The 21,312-nt window shown below is 37.2% G+C and overlaps 1 protein-coding gene and 1 long non-coding RNA gene across 3 annotated transcripts in view; one reads left to right on the forward strand and one right to left on the reverse strand.

Annotated features, from left to right (window-relative positions):
* LOC129458317 (uncharacterized) overlaps nt 1–21,312 on the forward strand; it is a 153,962-nt gene that overhangs the window by 71,033 nt on the left and 61,617 nt on the right. The gene's annotated exons all lie outside the window — the stretch shown is intronic.
* RGS13 (regulator of G protein signaling 13) overlaps nt 11,523–21,312 on the reverse strand; it is a 55,460-nt gene continuing 45,670 nt past the window's right edge. For both annotated transcript variants that reach the window (XM_055234019.2, XM_055234018.2), the window contains 2 exons: nt 13,417–13,583; nt 11,523–12,450 (listed from right to left, as the gene is read on the reverse strand). In XM_055234019.2, coding sequence (XP_055089994.1) covers nt 12,265–12,450; nt 13,417–13,583 — 353 coding nt within the window. In that variant the 3' untranslated portion in view covers nt 11,523–12,264. The remainder of the gene's footprint in view (nt 12,451–13,416; nt 13,584–21,312) is intronic.

Consider the following 21,312-nt stretch of genomic DNA (forward strand, 5'->3'; position numbering starts at 1 on the left):
GATGAGGAAGCTGAAGCTTACTGGTCCTAAATGTACAAGAACATCAGGTGAATGAACAGATGCTAATCCAATTGCCTTGTACCTCAATCCAAAGCTTTTTGTTTCATGACACCACATGGCATCTTCTTTGTCCGCCATGATGTGGAGGTGCTGAGGGAGCAGGGCAGAAAGCCTGTATTTAGGAGGTAAAATCAGAATATTAAGCAAAACTGAAAACTCTAGACTTACTCTGTTTTGGAGTACAAATATCCATCTATTCAAGGGGAAAAATAAGTAGTAAAGAATGCTAATTATTCTGATATCATTTACTAGTTATGTCCATATTAGGCTGATTTCATATAATTTGAATGAGAAAGACCCACGGTGTTCTGAAAGTGCTTGAAGCATGTGTATTGTGGCCATGCATTTGTATTAGTTCGTTTTCATGCTACTGATAAAGACATATCTGAGACTGAGCAATTTACAAAAGAAATAGGTTTATTGGACTTACAGTTCCACTTGGCTGGGGAGGCCTCACAATCATGGTGGAAGGTGAAAGGCACGTCTCACATGGTGGCAGCAAGAGAGAGAGTGAGAGCCAAGCAAAACAGGTTTCCCTTTATCAAACCATCAGTTCTCATGAGACTTAGTCACTACCATGAGAACAGTATGGGGGAATCCGCCCCCATGATTCAATTATCTCCCACCAGGTCCCTCCCACAACATATGAGAATTATGGGAGTACAATTCAAGATGAGATTTGGGTGGGGACACAGAGCCAAACCATCTGTGTAACATTTCCTACTTGCCCATATATTTATGGGTGTGTGTGTGTGTGGATAGATAGATAGATAGATAGATAGATACTCATTCACTGATGGAGTGAGATGAGGAGAATTTGAAATGTGGAAATACTTTTTTTTCCGCTGATAGTGGCTAGAAATCATCAAGTTTAGATGTCTAGGACTTCAACCTGTATTTTTATACTGGCATTTTTAAGATAAAATAAATAAAATCAAGTGGCTTAGATAAAATTGGACTACTGTGGTAACATCTTCCGCAACTAACAACAGTTCACCTTAATCAATCATATACTTTTTAATGAAAATAATCTCTTTTACAGCTAATTCTCTATCTTGGAAATGAATCCCCCAATATTTATTGTGTGGAATATCACAAATAAAATTTCTCATATTTATATCAAGAATAATGGTAGTTTACTTTCAATATGGACAACATACCTATAATAATCCTTTTGCTTCTTAGTAGGAATTCTAGTTAATACTCATTTTCATATCATATAGTTTGTAAGCATTTCAAATTAGTAATGACATTTCAGTTGAATTTGAGACCCAAGAAACATTTTTCATAGTAGAACTAAATATCTTCAACAAAAATTTTCTACATTTAATTCTTTGGAAAAATAATTTTAAATATTTTAGGTATTTTATTTTTCATCAAAAGTATATTTATCCATTTTTACAGAACATTTATCCTGTGCTATGTGCTGAATAAAGAAAATGAAACAGATGTGAGTTTTTTCCTCTAAAATATTCTGACAAGTGCTAAGAATCTGCTATGATAGTGATGTTAAAAGCTGTCTTTCTGCAATTGATAGAAATATTAAATGGAAGTCAATTAAAAATTTAGAAGTTCAGCTTTTAGAAATTATTTTGAAAGAAAATTTGATAAGCACATTTATTCACCTATTCATTCAACTCACCTTTCTGACTTTGGAAAAGCAAACCAAGAACTCTTTTCATTGGAAAAGGAATTAGAAATTGTTAGAAAAATCAAGGGAAAATTTAATATATTTGTTAATAATGAAAACAACCAGAATTATCCCTGCTTTATTGATGAGATAACTGAGCCTTGCTTTAAAGCCTGCTCTCCCTTCAACTAGCGAACCATACTCACTAACTTATACGTTTTCCTGTCCCTATTTGGCTTGCATTGTCACACTGTTTCCAATATCAGCACTATTTAGTAGAATTAATCTTTTGTTTGTCCAGTCTTTCTATACATTGGATAGAAGATTTGCTCAGTTGTTAAAATTCAGATCATAAGGCTCTATTTTTTATACATGTATTATCCTGAAATTTTACATTTTTTGTGTGATCCAGGAATTACTTTTTAAAAGTTGGCAGTGCTAAGTTACAGAGTCAAGGAGATCTGACACCAGATTTATTCATTTCTCATTGATGATGAATTGACTGATTCATTTATTTACTCATTCACTCATTCATTTATCTATTTTTTTTGAGTGTCATACGTTTCATGTCCTCTACCTAGCAGTGAGGATGTGATGTAAAATAAGATATGACTGTAGTCTTAAGAAATTTATATTCTTCTGTTACCTTCTGGCCTCCGCAACAGTGAACAATATTACTCAGTGCTCCAAGAATCTTAATGATACCCTATTTTCTCCCATCCATTGTAAATCATACAGGTTCTAACACTTTATACATATTATCACTAAAGTTTAAATATAGTAAAGATACAAATACAAAGTTTATATACAGTGAAGTTTAAATACTGTAAAGAGTATTAATATTGCTCTGGCTTCCAAGACGGCCAAATTGGAACAGCTCTGGTCTACAGCTGCCGGCAGGATCAACGCAGAAGATGGGTGATTTCTGCATTTCCAACTGAGGTACCTGGTTCATCTCATTGGGACTGGTTGGACAGTAGGTGCAGCCCATGGAGGGTGAGCTGAAGCAGGGTGGGTTGTTGCCTCAGCTGGGAAGTGCAAGGGGTTGGGGGATTTCCCTTTCCTAGCCAGGGGAAGCTATGAGTAACTGTACTGGAGGAATGGTACACTCCTGCCCAAATACTGTGCTTTTCCCATGGTCTTAGCAACTGGCAGACCAGGAGATTCCCTCCCATGCCTGGCTTGGCAGGTCCCATGCTCATGGAGCCTTGCTTGCTGCTAGTGCAGTGGTCTGAGATCAACCTGGGACTCTGGAGCTTGGCGAGGGGAGGGGCATCCACCATTACTGAGGCTTGAGTAGACAGTTATATGCTCACAGTGTAAACAAAGCGGCAGGGAAGCTTGAACTGGGTGGAGCCCACTGCAGCTCAGCAAGGCTTACTGCCTCTATAGATTCCACCTCTGGGGGCAGGGCATAGCTGAACAAAAGGCAGCAGACAGCTTCTTCAGACTTAAACATCCTGCTGACAGCTCTGAAGAGAGAAGTGGCTCTCCCAGCATGGTGTTCAAGCTCCGATAATGGACAGACTGCCTCCTCAAGTCGGTCCCTGCCCTCCATGTAGCCTGACTGGGAGACACCACCCAGTAGGGGCTGAGAGACACCTCATACAGGCAGGTTCCCCTTTGGGACGAAGCTTCCAGAGGTAGGATCAGGCAGCAGTATTTGCTGTTCTGCAGCCTCTGCTGGTGATACCCAAGGAAAACGGTCTGGAGTGGACCTCTGGCAAACTCCAACAAACCTGCAGCTGAGGGGCCTGTCTGTCAGAAGGAAAACTAACAAACAGAAAGGAATAGCATCAACATCAACAAAAAGGACATCCATACCAAAACCCCATCCAGAGGTTATCAACATCAAAGACCAAAGGTAGATAAAACCACAAAGATGGGGAGAAACCAGAGCAGAAAGGCTGAAAGTTCCAAAAACCAGAAAGCCTCATCTCCTCCAAAGGAACACAACTCCTCACCAGCAAGGAATAAAGCTGGGTGGAGAATGAGTTTGATGAGTTGACAGAAGTAAGCTTCAGAAGGTTGGTAATAACAAACTTCTCCAAGCTAAAGAAGCATGTTCTAATCCATCACAAGGAAGCTAAAAACCTTGATAAAAGGTTAGATGAATGGCTAACTAGAATAAACAGTGTAGAGAAGAGCTTAAATGACCTGATGGAGCTGAAAACCACAGTATGAGAACTTCCAGAAGCATATACAAGCTTCAATAGCTGATTCAATCAAGTGGAAGAAAGGATATCAGTGATTGAATATCAAATTAATAAAATGAGAAGAAAAGATTAGAGAAAAAAGAGTGAAAAGAAACAAAGTGTGCAAGAAATTTGGGACTATGTGAAAAGACCAAATCTACGTTTGATTGGTGTACCTGAAAGTGATGGGGAGAATGGAACCAAGTTAGAAAACACTCTTCAGGATATCCAGGAGAATTTCCCCAACCTAGCAAGGCAGGCCAACATTCAAATTCAGGAAATACAGGGAACACCACAAAGATACTCCTCGAAAAGAGCAACCCCAAGACACATAATTGTCAGATTCATCAAGGCTGAAATGAAGGAAAAAATATTAAGGGCAGCCAGAGAGAAAGTTCAGGTTACTCACAAAGGGAAGCCCATCAGACTAACAGTGGATCTCTCAGCAGAAACTCTACAAGCCAGAAGAGAGTGGGGGCCAATATTCAACATTCTTTAAAAAAAGAATTTTCAACTCAGAACTTCATATCCAGCCAAACTAAGCTTCGTAAGTGAAGGAGAAATAAAATCCTTTACAGACAAGAAAATGCTGAGAGTTTTTGTCACCACCAGGCCTGCCTTACAAGAACTCCTGAAGGAAGCATTAAACATGGAAAGGAACAACCGGTAGCAGCCATTGCAAAAACATGCCAACTTGTAAAGATCATCGACCAGCTCCATCAGGTCATTTAAGCTCTTCTCTACACTGTTTATTCTAGTTAGCCATTCATCTAACCTTTTATCAAGGTTTTTAGCTTCCTTGTGATGGATTAGAACATGCTTCTTTAGCTTGGAGAAGTTTGTTATTACCAACCTTCTGAAGCTTACTTCTGTCAACTCATCAGGCAAAAAAACCAGCTAACTTAATAATGACAGGATCAAATTCACACATAACAATATTAACCTTAAATGTAAATGGGCTAAATGCCCCAATTAAAAGACACAGACTGGCAAATTGGATAGAGTCAGAACCCATTGGTGTGCTGTATTCAGGAGACCCATCTCACATGCAAAGATGACATAGGTTCAAAATAAAGGGATGGAGGAAGATCTATCAAGCAAATGGAAAGCAAAAAAAGCAGGGGTTGCAATCCTGGTCTCTGAGAAAACAGACTTTAAACCAACAAAGATCAAAAGAGACAAAGGAGGCCATTACATATAATGGTAAAGGGATCATTCAAGAAGAAGGGCTAACTATCCTAAATATATATGCACCCAATATAGGGGCACCCAGATTCATAAAGCAAGTTCTTACAGACCTACGAAGAGACTTATTCTCCCACACAATAATAATGGGAGACTTTAATACCCCACTGTCAATATTAGATCAATGAGACAGAAAATTAACAAGGATATCTAGGACTTGAGCTCAGCTCTGGACCAAGCGGACCTAATAGGCATCTACAGAACTCTCCACCCCAAATCAAAAGACTATACATTCTTCTCAGCACCACATCACACTTATTCAAAAATTGACCACATAATTGGAAGTAAAATATTCCTCAGCAAATGTAAAAGAACAGAAATCACAGCAAACTGTCTCTCAGACCACAGTGCAATCAAACTGGAACTCAGGATTAAAAAACTCACTCAAAACCAACCACCTACATGGAAACTGAACAACCTGCTCCTGAATGACTACTGGGTAAATAAAGAAATGAAGGCAGAAATAAAGATGTTCTTTGAAAGCAATGATAACAAAGACACAGCATACCAGAGTCTCTGGGACACATTTAAAGCAGTGTATGGAGGGAAATTTATAGCACTAAATGCCCACAACAGAAAGCAGGAAAGATAAAAAATTAACACCCTAACATCACAATTAAAAGAACTAGAGAAGCAAGAGCAAACACATTCAAAAGCTAGCAGAAGATAAGAAATAACCAAGATCAGAGCAGAACTGAAGGAGATAGAGACATAAAAAACCCTTCAAAAAATCAGTGAATCCAGAAGCTGGTTTTTTGAAAAGATCAACAAAATAGACCACTAGCAAGACTAATAAGAAAACAAAGAAGAATCAAATAGATGCAATAAAAAATGATAAAGGGGATATCACCACCAATCCCATAGAAATACAAACTACCATCAGAGAATACTATAAACACCTCTATGCAAATAGACTCGAAAATCTAGAAGAAATGGATACATTCCTGGACACATACACCCTCCCAAGACTAAACCAGGATGAAGTTGAATCCCTGAATAGACCAATAACAGGCTCTGAAATTGAGGCAATAATTAATAGCCTACCAACCAAAAAAAGTCCATGACCAGACGGATTCACAGCCAAATTCTACCAGAGGTACAAAGAGGAGCTGGTACCATTCCTTCTGAAACTATTCCAATCAATAGAAAAATAGGTAATCCTCCCTAATTCATTATATGAGGCCAGCATCATCCTGATACCAAAGCCTGGCAGAGGCACAACAAAAAAAAGAGAATTTTAGGCCAATATCCCTGATGAACATTGATGCGAAAATCCACAATAAAATACTGGCAAACCGAATCCAGCAGCACATCAAAAAGCTTATCCACCAAGATCAAGTTGGCTTCATCCCTGGGATGCAAGGCTGGTTCAACATATGCAAATCAATAAACGTAATCTACCACATAAACAGAATGAACGACAAAAACCACATGATTATCTCAATAGATGCAGTAAAGACCTTTGACAAAATTCAACAGCCTTTCATTCTAAAAACTCTCAATGAACTAGGTATTGATGGAACGTATCCAAAATAAATGACAGCTATTTGTGGCAAACCCATAGCCAATATCATACTGAATGGGAAAAAACTGGAAGCATTCCCTTTGAAAACCAGCACAAGACAAGGATGCCTTCTCTCCCCACTACTATTTAACACAGTGTTGCAAGTTCTGGCCAGGACAATCAGGCAAGAGAAAGAAATACAGGATATTTAATTAGGAAAAGAGGAAGTCAAATTGTCTCTGTTTGCAGATGACATGATTGTATGTTTAGAAAACCCTATCACCTCAGCCCAAAATCTCCTTAAGCTGATAAACAAATTCAGCAAAGTCTCAGGAAACAAAATCAATGTGCCAAAATCACAAGCATTCCTGTACACCAGTAACAGACAGAGAGCCAAATCATGAGTGAACTCCAATTCACAATTACTAAAAAGAGAATAAAATACCCAGGAATCCAACATACAAGGCATGTGAAGGACCTCTTCAAGGAGAACTACAAACCACTGCTCAATGAAATAAAAGAGGACACAAACAAATGGAAGAACAGTCCATGCACATGGATAGGAAGAATCAATATTGTGAAAATGGCCATACTGCCCAAGGCAATTTATAGATTCAATGCTATCCCCATCAAGCTTCCACTGACTTTCTTCACAGAATTGGGAAAAAACTCCTTTAAATTTCGTATGGAACCAAAAAAGAGCCCACACAGCCAAGACAATCCCAAGCAAAAAGAACAAAGCTGGAGGCATCATGCTACCTGACTTCAAACTATACTACAAGGCTACAGTAACCAAAACAGCATGGTACTGGTACCAAAACAGAGATATAGGCCAATGGAACAGAAAAGAGCCCTCAGAAATAACACCATACATCTACAACCATCTGAGCTTTGACAAACCTGACAAAAACAAGCAATGGGGAAAGGATTCCCTATTTAATAAATGGTGCTGGGAAAACTGGCTAGCCATATGTAGAAAGCTGAAACTGGGTCCCTTCCTTACACTATATACAAAAATTAACTCAAGATGGATTAAAGACTTAAATGTAAGACCTAAAACCATAAAAACCTTAGAAGAAAACCTAGGCAATACCATTCAGGACATAGTCATGGGCAAAGACTTCATAACTAAAACACAAAAGGCAATGGCAACAAAAGTCAAAATAGACAAATGGGATCTAATTAAACTAAAGAGCTTCTGCACAGCAAAAGAAACTATCAGCAGAGTGAACAGTCAACCTACAGAATGGGAGAAAATTTTTGCAATCTATCCGTCTGACAAAGGGCGAATATCCAGAATCTACAAAGAACTTAAACAAATTTACAAGAAAAAACAACCCCACCTAAAAGTGGGCAAAGGGTATGAACAGACACTTCTCAAAAGAAGACATTTATGCAGCCAATAGACACATGGAAAAATGCTCATCATCACTGGTCATCAGAGAAATGCAAATCAAAACCACAATTAGATACCATCTCACGCCAGTTAGAATGGCAAACATTAAAAGTCAGGAAACAACATATGCTCTAGAGGATGTGGAGAAATAACACTTTTACACCGTTGGTGGGAGTGTAAATTAGTTCAACCATTGTGGAAGACAGTGTGGCGATTCCTCAAGGATCTAGAAGTAGAAATACCATTTGACCCAGCCATCCCATTACTGGGTATATACCCAAAGGAATATAAATCATGCTGCTATAAAGACACATGCACACGTATGTTTATTGCGGCACTATTCACAATAGCAAAGACTTGGAACCAACCCAAATGTCCATCAATAATAGACTGGATAAAGAAAATGTGGCACATATATACCGTGGAATACTATGCAGCCATAGAAAAGGATGAGTTCATGTCGTTTGCAGGGACATGGATGAAGATGGAAACTGTCATTCTCAGCAAAGTACCACAAGGACAGAAAACCAAAAACCACATGTTCTCACTAAGTGGGAATTGATCAATGAGAACACATGGACACAGGGAGGGGAATAGCACACACCAGGGCCTGCTGGGGGGTGGGGCCTGGGGGAGGGATAGCATTAGGAGAAATACCTGATATAAATGATGAATTGATGGGTGCAGCAAACCAACATGGCACATATATACCTATGTAACAAACCTGCACTTTGTGCACATGTACCCTAGAACTTAAAGTATAATAATAAAAAAATTAATATTCTCATGAAACTTTTACATCTTATAATGATAGGATAGTCTACAAAGGCTTATTTCAACAGCTTTTGAGATATTGATATATAAAAATCGTGTATATTTAAGAGGTACAAGTTGCTGTTTTGATATATATATATATAGTGAAATGACCATCATAATTTAGTTAATTAACATATCTATCCCTCCACATAGTTACCATTTGTGTGTGTGTGCATGTGTGTGTTGAGAAGATTTAAAATCTATTCCCTTAGCAAATTTCAAGTATACGATACAGTATTGTTGACTATTGTCACCATGCTGTACATTAGATCTCCAAAACTCATTCATCGTGCATTACTGAAACTTTGTATCCCTTGACCAATATATCTTCATTTCCGTCTCCCTCCAGCCCTTGGCAACTGCCATCCTACTCTACTTTCATGAGTCTGACTCTTTAGATCCCACATACAATTCAGATCGTGGTGTTTTTTTTTTGTTTTTTTGTTTTTTTGTTTTTGTTTTTTTTTTTTTTTTTGAGATGGAGTCTCGCTCTTTCACCCAGGCTGGAGTGCAATGGTGTGATCTCGGTTCACTGCAACCTCCACCTCTCAGGTTCAAGCAATTCTCCTGCCCCAGCCTCCTGAGTAGCTGGGACTACAGGCACCCACCACCATGCCTGGCTAATTTTTGTATTTTTAATAGAGATGGGGTTTCACCATATTGGCCACGCTGGTCTCGAACTCCTGACCTTGTGATCTGCCTGCCTCGGCCTCCCAAAATGCTGGGATTACAGGCGTGAGCCACTGCACCCAGCCCAGATCATGGTGTCTTTTGTAAGGTCTTGCTTACTTGGTTTAGCAAAATGTCTTCCAGCTCCATCCATATTAGCACAAATGGCAGAATTTCCTTCTTTTTAAAGCTGAGTAATCCATTGAGTATGTGTGTATAACTTTTTCTTCATTCACTCATTTGTTGAAGGACATGTAGTTTGTGTCTAGTTCTTGGCTGTTATGAATAATGCTGCAGTGAACACGGGGGTATAGATATCTTTTTGAGATATTGTTTTCAATTCCTTTGGATAAATACAAAAAAATGGGATTACTGAATCATATGGTAGTTTAATTTTTTGAGGAACCTCCATACTGAGGTTCTTTTCTTGGAGGGCTACAATCTCTGAGGGCTTTTCTTGGAGCTAGAACACCAGCTTCAGCAGTGAATGGTGTGGGAAGGCCTAAGTTAAGGGAACAAGTGGGAAGGCCAGAGATAGTTCCCGATTTACAAACATCTGAACACATGATCTTAGAAGAGTGTTTTTGTGGCAAAATTCTGTTTTGAATATATGGCATTGCATTACATTTATGAAATCAGAGGAAAGGCAATGGAATATCACACAAAACCCCTCAGATACTGAAGACCTAAGTAATTTAAAAGTACTTTCTGGCCGGGTGCAGTGGCTCATGCCTGTAATCCCAGCACTTTGGGAGGCTGAGGTGGGCAGATCATGAGGTCAAGAGATCGAGATCATCCTGGCCAACATGGTGAAACCCTGTCTCTACTAAAAATAGGAAAATTAGCTGGGCATGGTGGCACGCACCTGTAGTCCCAGCTACTTGGGAGGCTGAGGCAGGAGAATCATTTGAACCCGGGAGGCAGAGGTTGCAGTGAGCCGAGATCGTGCCACTGCACTCCAGTTTGGTGACAGAGCAAACATCTGTCTCAAAAAAAAAAAAAAAAAAAAAGTACTGGCGGTAGTCAGGATTTTGAAGCTGGAAAGGAACTAAGGTATTATCTATTTCAATCACCTCATTTTAAAGGGGAGAAAACTGAGCAGCAGGGAGAATAAGTAATTTGTATAATTTTCTATAGTTTACCTAGACCTAAAGAAATTTATATAGCTAACCTGGGAAATCCAGAACTGAAACCCAACTTTCTTAACAATGAATTCAGTATTGTTTCCATTGTGCAGAATTAAGTGTATTTAAATTGTATCAGTGATGCTTCTTTGTTTATTCACTTTTTTTTTTTTTTTTTTTTTTTTTTTTTACTAGGCTTTTTTGGTTTCAGAGCTGGAGGCAAGGTGGTTTAGTGACTTAGCCCTCCTTAGCACCTATGCTATGATTGGCTGTGTAGTTACTCACATTGCTCATCTTTTAAAAGTGGACAGCTCTATGGAAAAACGCCTGTGATTTCATGAACTACAGAAGCATCTGACTCTAACTAAATTTACACTTCTAGGTAACAATAAAATGTAGTGACTCATGGAATAAATAATTCAGTGGTAAACCAATTAGTGAATCACTAGAAAGACAGAAAAAACTTTGCATCTGCAGAAGGGTAAAATAAGTCTATTTTAAGCCACTTTTCAAAACTAGGAGAAAATATGCATATTTTAAAATAGTTCCAAGAGGGAAAAATCATTTTTGAATGTTTTCTTCCTTCAGGAATACAAGACTTGAAATTTCTAATTTGTTCCCTTTTAATTACAAAATGGAACAGATCAACTTTTACACTTGTAAATATTACGATGAGCTTCTGATTATGGATGTTGAATCTGGATTGTTTTAATATTTTGAAGTCATAGGAAGGTAATATCCAATGAATGTGTTAAATTGTCTACACTTTCCAGGAAATCTATGGAAAATAAAAATATTATATATTCTCACTGTATAGCAAATTTAGGCCTTTTGAAATTTGTACTGAAAAATTATTTTGTCTTTGAAAAAAATAATGTAAGTCTTTAGTTGATGTTTGACTTTATTGATTTCCAAGACCACGATGAGTTCACATTGTAAGGAAAAAACATCTCAAAATATAGAAACCACATTTTATATCCTTATAGCAATGTAAATGCAAGAGCAAATGAAGAAATTAATACATTTTTTGTTAAAAAATCATCAGAAATGTTTTACATGTAGAAGATACATGTGATAAAGAAGTTTGTTTATGAACATAATTGTAGGAAAATTTTATAGATAAAATGTCTCTGAAGAACATCTTTTTGAGTTTCTCATGGTATAATACAATTGATTGTACTGTGAGAAGCATTCGTCTATAAATTCAAGTTATTTAGAGTACTCTATAGAACATATTCATGCTAGAAACACAATTCATATAACAACAATTTTTAAAGAACTAATTTGTAAATTATGACACCAAATTTCATTAACAAGGAAATATCCATTAATTGACTACTACAGTAAAAACTTCATAATGCTTGTATCATGAAGAAAGACCTTCCTTTTCCTTATGTATTTATTGAACTACATAGGTATGCTGTACATTTTGTTGTTCATGTTATAAGAATTCTAGATTCCATTGCTTTTGAGATATGTTTCTTTTTAGGAACTAAAAATCAACTTACAGTTTTTTTTTCTGTTTTATTTGTACTGTGTTCCTGATTTTGTGGGTTTCTAAATAAAAAGATCAAACCCACCTCTTTCAATATACCGTTTTCTATTTAAACTTTTGAGTTATATAGTCAGAAACTGTTGTTCGACTGCATAGTTTTCAAAAGTTTTTGGTACATTTCTGACTTAAGAAATCTGGGATAGGAATCCCTTTCCATATGCATATAGACTATTTTCTGAGCTTCTTCAAAACATGTTTCAGTGGGTTCCTGAATGTTCCTGATGATAGTCTCTCTTGTCGAGCTGTCAATGTTAATCTGAAAAGTGAAATTACATGTACAGCGTAAGTAAGCATAGTTGAAAAAAAGGCACCTATAATAGAAAGGTTTAATTTATTCCCTGCTCTCCTTTTCAGTGGAATAGGGTAATTTTCTTTGTAGTTTTATAGGCATCTAAGAAGATATATAAAAAATAAACATTTTGCTTTTTTAAAAGTAAATATCCAACTCCACATCCAAGAGGAACAAAAAAGAAAAATATGAGGCTCAAGGCCAGGGAAGTTTCCGAAACCCTTACTCAGGAAGATGCGGTGGTTTCTTCGTAGCAGTCTACAAATCAGGAAGTTTGTAAGACAAACGTCTTTTTAAAGAAAAGAGAAACTGATGCTTTTTAAAAATTTATCTCCCTTAATAGTCACAAATGTTGATTTAACTGAATATGCTCTGAAATGGGAAGAAAATGAAGAGAAGTGGATAAATAGAGGGGAGAAGTGGCTATTTCAATAAACCAAGTATTTTCCAGACAAGAGTTCTGGGGAATATGTCGACAATGTAGGCTTGCCCTGCACGATAGAAATCTCATGTACTGTCCTCTCTCTTTATTCCCTTAACAGACTTTTTATTTCTCATTGCCCAACAACACAGGATTCTCAAATGTCTCTTCATGGTATTTATAGTTCCTGCTGGGAAGGCCAATGCTTTTGCCACAGACTCCTTTTTTCTTTTTAAGTTTCCTAGAAATTAAGATAATTTAATGGGGAGAAGCTTTGGAGCCAGATAGATTTAATTTTGAATCTTAACTTTACCACTTAATGGCTGTGTGACACTGGACAAGTTCTCAGAGTCTCAGGTTTCTTATCTGTAAAATAAGGTTAGCGATACTGAATTTATAGCATTTTAGGAGATACTGGATGTAAAGTGCCCAGCACTTGTGGATGCTTGACAGATATTAGTGCCCTTGCAGGGATGAACTGATTTCCATTCCTGTCATTGTCAGGTAGTTACCTCTCTAGGCGACTGTGGCTGGATGTAAATCTTATAAAGCTTCTTTGCCCTAGAAATTCTGCTCCACCGTGAGGCAATTTTCTTATAGGTTTCACATGCCATCCAGAATTGAATATTCTCGTCGCTGTGCTCCATTTTTAAATATGCTGCATAGACTACTGGACCATCTAAAAGTAGAGGAGCAATCAGTTTATTTTCATGGGTCAAAATCACCAAAACAATCTAAGCAATACAGTTAAAAAAAAGCCTTATTAAAAACTCACAAATTATTTAACAAGTAAATATTTTATATCTATATATATCAATTTTCATGTCTATCACACACTTAGAGCTAACATCTGAAGCGTGCTTTGACAATGCTGATCACTGGTGAGGTCATCCCTTTATTCCGAATCGCTCAGAGCAAAATGCCCACCAGTGTGGATGAGTCTAGGATAGATAGGACAGGAGACATCAGAGAGCCCAGGAAAAGGACTTAAGCTGCTCAGGAGGACAGGGCTCTAATCATGAAGCTGACATGAAAAATCTAAGACCTCATGCCAAACTGTAGGGTAAGAGCAGGGTTTCAAATGTAAACTTGTAGGTCAAGGTCAGGTGAAAAATATCCAAGCCATGTAAGAGTGATACTCTAATTAGTTTGTACACCCTGGAGTGTTTCTCAATGTCCAATCAGAGCAGAACATAGATAGATGAAAAATTCGACTTCATATTCATGGTTTATGGTTCAAGCCAGAAATAAGGGACCAGACAAGGAATGAAAAATCAGACACGATGCTGGAAACTATCTCAGAATCTAGTACAGGACAGGGATTATGTGCAGCGTAACCATCACATGACACTTGATGCCAGAGATTCTTATCTTCAGCTCTGATCTTAAACTACCTTTCTGGAGTGCATAGATAAGGACAAGCCTAGGAGGAGCTTTTCCAATTGAGACACTACTTTGTAGGTACAAATATTTGAAGAAGAGGATTAGGTGAGCTCTCACAAATCTAACATATTAATTGGAATCTTTGGGAGGACCAAGTATTCTCAGTGTTCAAGATATTAATTTTTTTTGACTAGACTAGACTAGAAAGTCTCTTCACATATCCAAGGAATTGGATTGCTATATGATAAAACAACAATGTAACTTTCAATTGATAAATGTTAAAAGAAATGTTTGTGTAGACACACTGAGTAATAACCACCTAGAGACTGTTAGCATAGGATATTTTGTTTACAAAAAGATGTACATAATTTAATACACCTTGATGAATTTGGACATAAGTATACACCCAAGAAACCATCACCACAATCAATGCCATAAACATGTCTATCACCTCCAAAAGTATAGGATTTTGATTAACACTGTCTTGGTCAGTATCATTTACTATTATGAGAAATAATGGTAGCCAGATGGAATGGAAATGATGAGTAAGATCATATTTTCCTGGATCTTCATCTAAAAGATCAGATCAAATTTTCTAGCACTAGAAAGCCAGGCTCCTTGATAGCTTGGCTTTGTTAGCAGTGATATAGGAACAAAAATAAGGAAGTATTTTGTCTTCAAGCAAAAGAACTCAAATAGAAGATATCTCTTCTAGGGAGGCATTGGAGTTAGGGAAAGCTGAATATAAATATTGCATCCTAGGAATACTCAAAATTGGAACATGGACTATTATTATCACATGAGCAAATGCAGCCTTCAGGACATTGCATGGGATAGGATTCAACAAGGACATAACATGAGATGAGTTAAGAGGACAGATGAGATGGAGGCATTATATAAATGTAACATAGAAAATAATATAGATTAGATATTCCTATCCAATGTGAGGGGGATATATTTTAACTTAGATTTCAAACAGGAAGTTGATTTTCACACCGAAGTGACTCTAAGTTGTGTCTTGTCTTACCATAGGCACAGAAAGGTGGGAACAGAAAACACAGATGCAGGAATTGGTACTCCAATTCCTAAAGAGATAGCTGAATGGTGGCAAACCAAAAAACAAACAAACAAATGAACAAATAAAAAAAAACAGAATGAAAAGCTGTTTCTGGCTTAGCAAGTAAAGTTGGAAGCCAACGTTTATATGGTTTGTACTTAGCTATGGAACAGAAAGAAAATGAGATACCAGATAAAAACCTATGGATCATGGAATGAGAGTCAGTCATGCAGGCTACTTGGATGGGTTGAGTGGATGAGTAGGTAGAGGTAGGAAAATGATCTGGAAACTAATATTAGATTCCAAGCTAGTATTCTGAATTTGTGTTTATGTTTAGCTTAATTGTATAGTAAAATGTTTATAGGTTATCATTTTAGAACCAACTGTGTCTGTATCTGGCTTCTTTAACTTTCTTCCTGATGGATTGGAAGAAGTATCCCTGCTTCTTTTTGGGCTGGCCAAATGGTTCTACAATTCTTGTCATACCAAAGTCCTTTGCTAATGAAGCCATATATACATTGCCTTATCTGTCTATCTATCTGTCTGTCTATCTATCATCTATCTTTTTTCTGTCTTCACGATCTGTTTCCTCTATCTCTCCACACATAAATACACATATTATAGATCCCAAGTTGTATTATTCTGTATATACTGCATGGATATATGGTATTCTATATATACTGCATAGATATACAGTATTCTATATGTACTATTAAAAATATGGTATGTTTCAGATACTTGATGTGGCAGATTGTAGTATTGTTCCTCAGTTATTTCCTGATCTTTGTGTAAGGGGATTATATTTCCATGTCCTGTTTATATCAGCATTGGCCATTGAACTTGTGTTAGTCAATGAAATACATGAAAAAGTGCCATGGACACGTTCAAGCAGAAGGTTTACGAACTATCATGTGGTTCTATTTCCCATGTCCCACAGCCACCACAAGAAGGGCATATTCTAGAAAAGAGCTGCTCCTTTAGCCCAAAGGCTGGAATGAAGACATGGAATAGAGCTGGAGCTGACCCTAGCTGTTGTGTATCATGAAAAAGAAGTGAACCTTTATTACTGTAAATCTCTAGGATTTTATGTCACTTGTTACCGTGTGATGACTAGCAAATGCTGAACTGGACTACTTGAGCCTGTCTGACATTTCAGATATAATTCTAGTGTGCAGAATGAGTGGACTCATGTGATTGGCATACTTTACAGAATTCTGTCTTCATCAGGCTAACTTTTGTCTGAATATGCTGCAAGTTACTCAAGCTAGTGGCTGAAAATGCATTTGTGTAAAAGTGTTCCAGCAATCTTAGTAATTATTAAAGTCAGAACTGAATTGCTCTCTTTAGAATTTCAATTGATTCATACCACAAGTGAATTACAAGGTGGAAAAGCCTTTTCTAAATCAGGCAATGTAGGCTGTTCTGAAGTTTTAAATGATACTCATTCCTGAACATTCTGCTCAGAAGACTGCGATTCTGCCTGAACAGAGTGAATAAGTGATAAACAACAGAATTGCTCATTTAAATTGGGAGGATTGAAGAAATGGCTTATGTCATACATAGTGTATACTTTTTCCTTAAAAAGTGAGAGTGGTGCCTTTGGGAATCTCTAGCCTGTTCTTTTAAAACTAGTCACTAAAATTAGTATTTCTATGACACACAAGGTGACACATGCCAGTGTTCTTGATGCAGAAGGGAAATGTGGGCTTTCTCATGGCTGAGTCAGAACAGTGGCCCATCTATTCCAGAATTATTTTTTCTGTAAGACTGCAAGGCTTACACCAGGCAGGAAATCCCAAGGGTGCACTACGTAGCAGTATCATTAGAAATGCCTCTAAACCAATTTAAAATCCATTTTATTTTCAATCTTTACCACTGGGGATAAAGCATTTCATAATTCTACCATAATATGTGTGGAGTTTTACAGTGAAGCTTCAATTTTATTAAAATTCTCTGTTGTGGCTTCTATGCTGTTAATAATTTCTGATTTTTCTTCTACCTTTGTTATTAATATTAATATTACTAATAATATAAACGCAGCTTAAAGAGCTGTGGGTCGTTTTTTTTTTCAAATTTATGGTCCTTTAATAGTTTTTAAAAAAATTTTCTATTTAAATTAATATTTGTTATTTATGGCTGAAAATAAAATGTGTAAATATATTGTTGTCTTCAGAGGAAAATGTTCCATAATGGCATACAGTCAGCCCTCTGAATCCTTGAGTTCCATATCTATGGAATCAGTCCTCTGTGGATCAATAATTTTTTTTTAATTATACTTTAAGTTCTAGGGTACCTGTGCACAACATGCAGGTTTGTTACATATGTATACATGCGCCATGTTGGTGTGCTGCACCCATTAACTCGTCATTTACATTAGGTGTATCTCCTAATGCTATCCCTCACCGCTCCCTCTACCCCATGACAGGCCCTGGTGTGTGATGTTCCCCTTCCTGTGTCCAGGTGTTCTCATTGTTCAATTCTGTGGGTCATTTTTAATGCAGAAAACTTCTAGTAAAGTAATAACTACTGTTAACAATTTGGTATATTTCCTTTTATTCTTTTAATCCTTTGTTCATGAATAATTGCCTACCTAACTAGAATTCATTCATCTACACAAACACAGATACACACTGGAATGATCCTATGGGCATTATAATATGAAAGCAATTTGTATCATTCTTATTCTTTCATAGTTAATAGCACATAGCAAACACGTTCTCCTTTTCATTTTTAGTGATCATATAATAGTCTGTTGATGGGGTAGGCCATAACATATTTAGCTACTCTATTATTATTGTTTTAGATTGTTTCCCTTTTTCTTGGTTATAAGTTATCCCACATTGAATATTTTGGCTTATAAACTTTTTCACCTCTATTTTCTTAGGGAAAATAATTGATTTGAAATAGAATTTTTAGATTGAAGATGTAACATTTTTGGAGACTCTTGATACATATTGTAAAATTGCTTTCAGAAGGATTTCATTATTTTTCATTCCCATTGGCAGTGTCAGTGTTGACTTACTCCACCTTCTCCAATCTAATGGGGTGAAGTCAGTAACTTGTAATTGTTTAGATATGTATTTTTAAAATATAATGCTTAAACAGTTTTGCATTTTTACTGACCATTTCTTTTTTTCCTGTGTATTCCAAATCTTTTGTCTATTTTTTCTTTGCATTGCTAGTGTTTTCTTAAATTTTTCAGATCTCTTTATAAACTGAAGACACTATCTCTGTTACATTTATTGCGTTACCTTCTGTTCTCTTTTACGTATTATTTTTGTTTATGAATTTTGAGGTATATTTGTAAACCATTGAATCCGAAGAAGCCTCGATTCGTCTATCTGATCCTGCTTTCAATTTCCTCTGTACTTTTATTAGAGAAAAATCTTTAAAGCAAAAATCTATTATTTATCCCCCTCAACATTTCCCATTGCCCAAGTGACAAAGGCCACCCCTCTTTGCTGTGGTTTCCTTCCATTATCCTCCCATTCACCTGAGAACCCTTGGAGAATCAGGACTGCAGCTTATTCATCTTCATGTACCCCGTGCCTCAACACTGCTTGCTATATAGCAGGCACTGAATAAACATATGTCGATTTGGGCTTTTGGATCCCTCATGTTTCTGTTTTAAAATGACTCTCTATGGCTCTTGAAAAGTGAAGAAGCAGACTTTAGTTATTCAACATCTAGGAAGCACTAAAGACCACAGGTTTATATCTGAAATGCTATTGCTTTTTGGTTTTCTGAAAGCAATACCAAAAAAAAAGTACTAATTGGACAGTGATGTCTATTCCAGGCCAGGTTTTTTTTCCCCCTTTGCAAGGTGAAGAAGTGCATGAAAAGTTAAAAAAGACAAAAAGTGCTAAGTGGAAAGGGTAGAGGCAAGGCAGTGCAGGTAATATAAGGGTTGATGAAGGGAACCATGGCAACAGCAGTAGTTAGCAGAGATTAGAATAAGTGATAGTGTAGGAAACTGCCAATCACACTGTGCAGCAAAGGAGCTTGCACAGATGAAAAAAGCTGAGAGAATGACTCTGTCTTTGGGATCAGGATGTACAAAAGGGAGCAACAATAACCATCAGTAACTTCTACTGCCTGCTTTGTGCCATGATGCTGATGAAGATGCACCAGCCCACACAGATGGTTCATGATATGGAGCAGGCTTCATTGCCTTCAGCAGTATGACAACCCCACACTGTTTAACTGGCATTTCTAAGGTGGTCTGCATGGGATTGTGGTAATTTAGAAAGGGTGGAAAATAGTACATTCGAAGATGATTTTGATCAAAAGATTGAAGCAAACTCTGTGATTCAGAGCACTTGCTTATCCAGAATGGCTTAATATCTGCTCTGCGTGTGTGCTGGGGCAACCTGAACAAGCCAGAGAAAAATATACAACTGTGGTCTCACATTTGAAATCATAACTTCAGATTTTAAACAGACACTCAACACTGCCCAGTCATCCAATGAGCTTTCCATAGTATCGTGGTTCTCTAAATCTGCAGAAACTATTTTATGCCTCCTCCCCTGTTATGTTAAAACATACTAACACATCCTCTCCTGAGCAATCTACTGGCAACCTTGCCTCAAACTTCACTGAGAGCACAGATTAATCAGATGGGTATTCACTGTCTTCTCTCCAGAAATAACCAGAGTACTTCCATCTGTACTCCTCCTTTATAACCTCTCTCCTGAGAGGCAAGTGTCCCTGTTCCTTTTTGGGATGGCCAAACAATTTTTTTTCTGGTTCCCTCCTACTTTTGCTTTTTTCATCACTTTGCATTCCTCTATTGTTCTTATAAGTATCTCCACTCTCTTCTATGTCATCAGTTTCTTCCCCATGAATGGTTGCCATCATCCTACAAATATATTGCTGTATTTCCCAAATATAACTAGTAACAACTATTGACTCAAACTTTCGGTATTGACCTCATTCCCGCTTCCAGTCTCTGCTTTTTTCTCTGCAGAACTCCACAGCAAAACTTGTCAAGGATTCCTTATGCTGTGTATCGCTTCCTCTGGTTCTACCTGTCTCCACCATACCCATGAAACTGCTCTTGTCGAGGCACTGTTGACTTCCATATTGCCATGTCTAGTGGTCACTGTTCCTTCCTCACCTCGGCTGACTTCTCAGCAGTCTTTGACAATTCACAGCTTCCTTCCTGAAACACTCTCTTCTTTGGCTTCCACAAGAACACGCTATTTTTGTCATTCTTACCTCACTTTGTGCTCCTTTTCCATCCACTTTGCTGACCTCTCTGGTTACCTGGACTTGGAAGTAGCACACACCTAAGTTTCATCTCTGGGTGTGTTTTCCTCTATCTAACCCTCCCTCTCAGTGGTCTCATAGCCCTATGACTTTTGTTAGCATTTATATGCAAATTACCCCCAGCCTTGTCTTCCCCACTGAGTTCCCTAATTTTACCTGAGTTACTGTAGCAGACTTCTAGCTAGTCTCTCTACTTTAGTTCTATTTGAGTACATTATGTTTCATATAAATAACAAGGAAATCTTTGATATTTAAATATACAAATAAAAAATCTTTGATATTTAAAAAATTATTTGTGAATAATGTAGCATTAAATAGCATATCTAAAAGGTATCTAAGTTGCTAACATTCTTAATTTCTAATTAACTTTCGAATTTTGCCATAGTTCTGTTCTCAAACTGACGGTTTTCTTGGATCCCCTTTTCCCACTAAGATGTTGAGTTTAGTTGTGTTTTGATGACTATGACTTAATGGCTCCCCAAAACATCTCTAAACCAATTTCGGTTCATCTATTGAGACACAGGCTGATATGTTTCCTTTTCATGTGTGTGTCTGAGCTACATGTTCTTAGAAATAATGTTTTAATCTATGTAAAATATGCATCTGCATATCTCAGCTAGAGCATGCATTTTACTAATGTCCTTGGTTAATGTAAACACATTTTTATTCTCTGGCACATTTAATATTTGTATTTTTAGTT

The sequence above is a fragment of the Symphalangus syndactylus genome, chromosome 19, assembly GCF_028878055.3.
Source record: "Symphalangus syndactylus isolate Jambi chromosome 19, NHGRI_mSymSyn1-v2.1_pri, whole genome shotgun sequence".
Lineage (NCBI taxonomy): Eukaryota > Metazoa > Chordata > Mammalia > Primates > Hylobatidae > Symphalangus > Symphalangus syndactylus.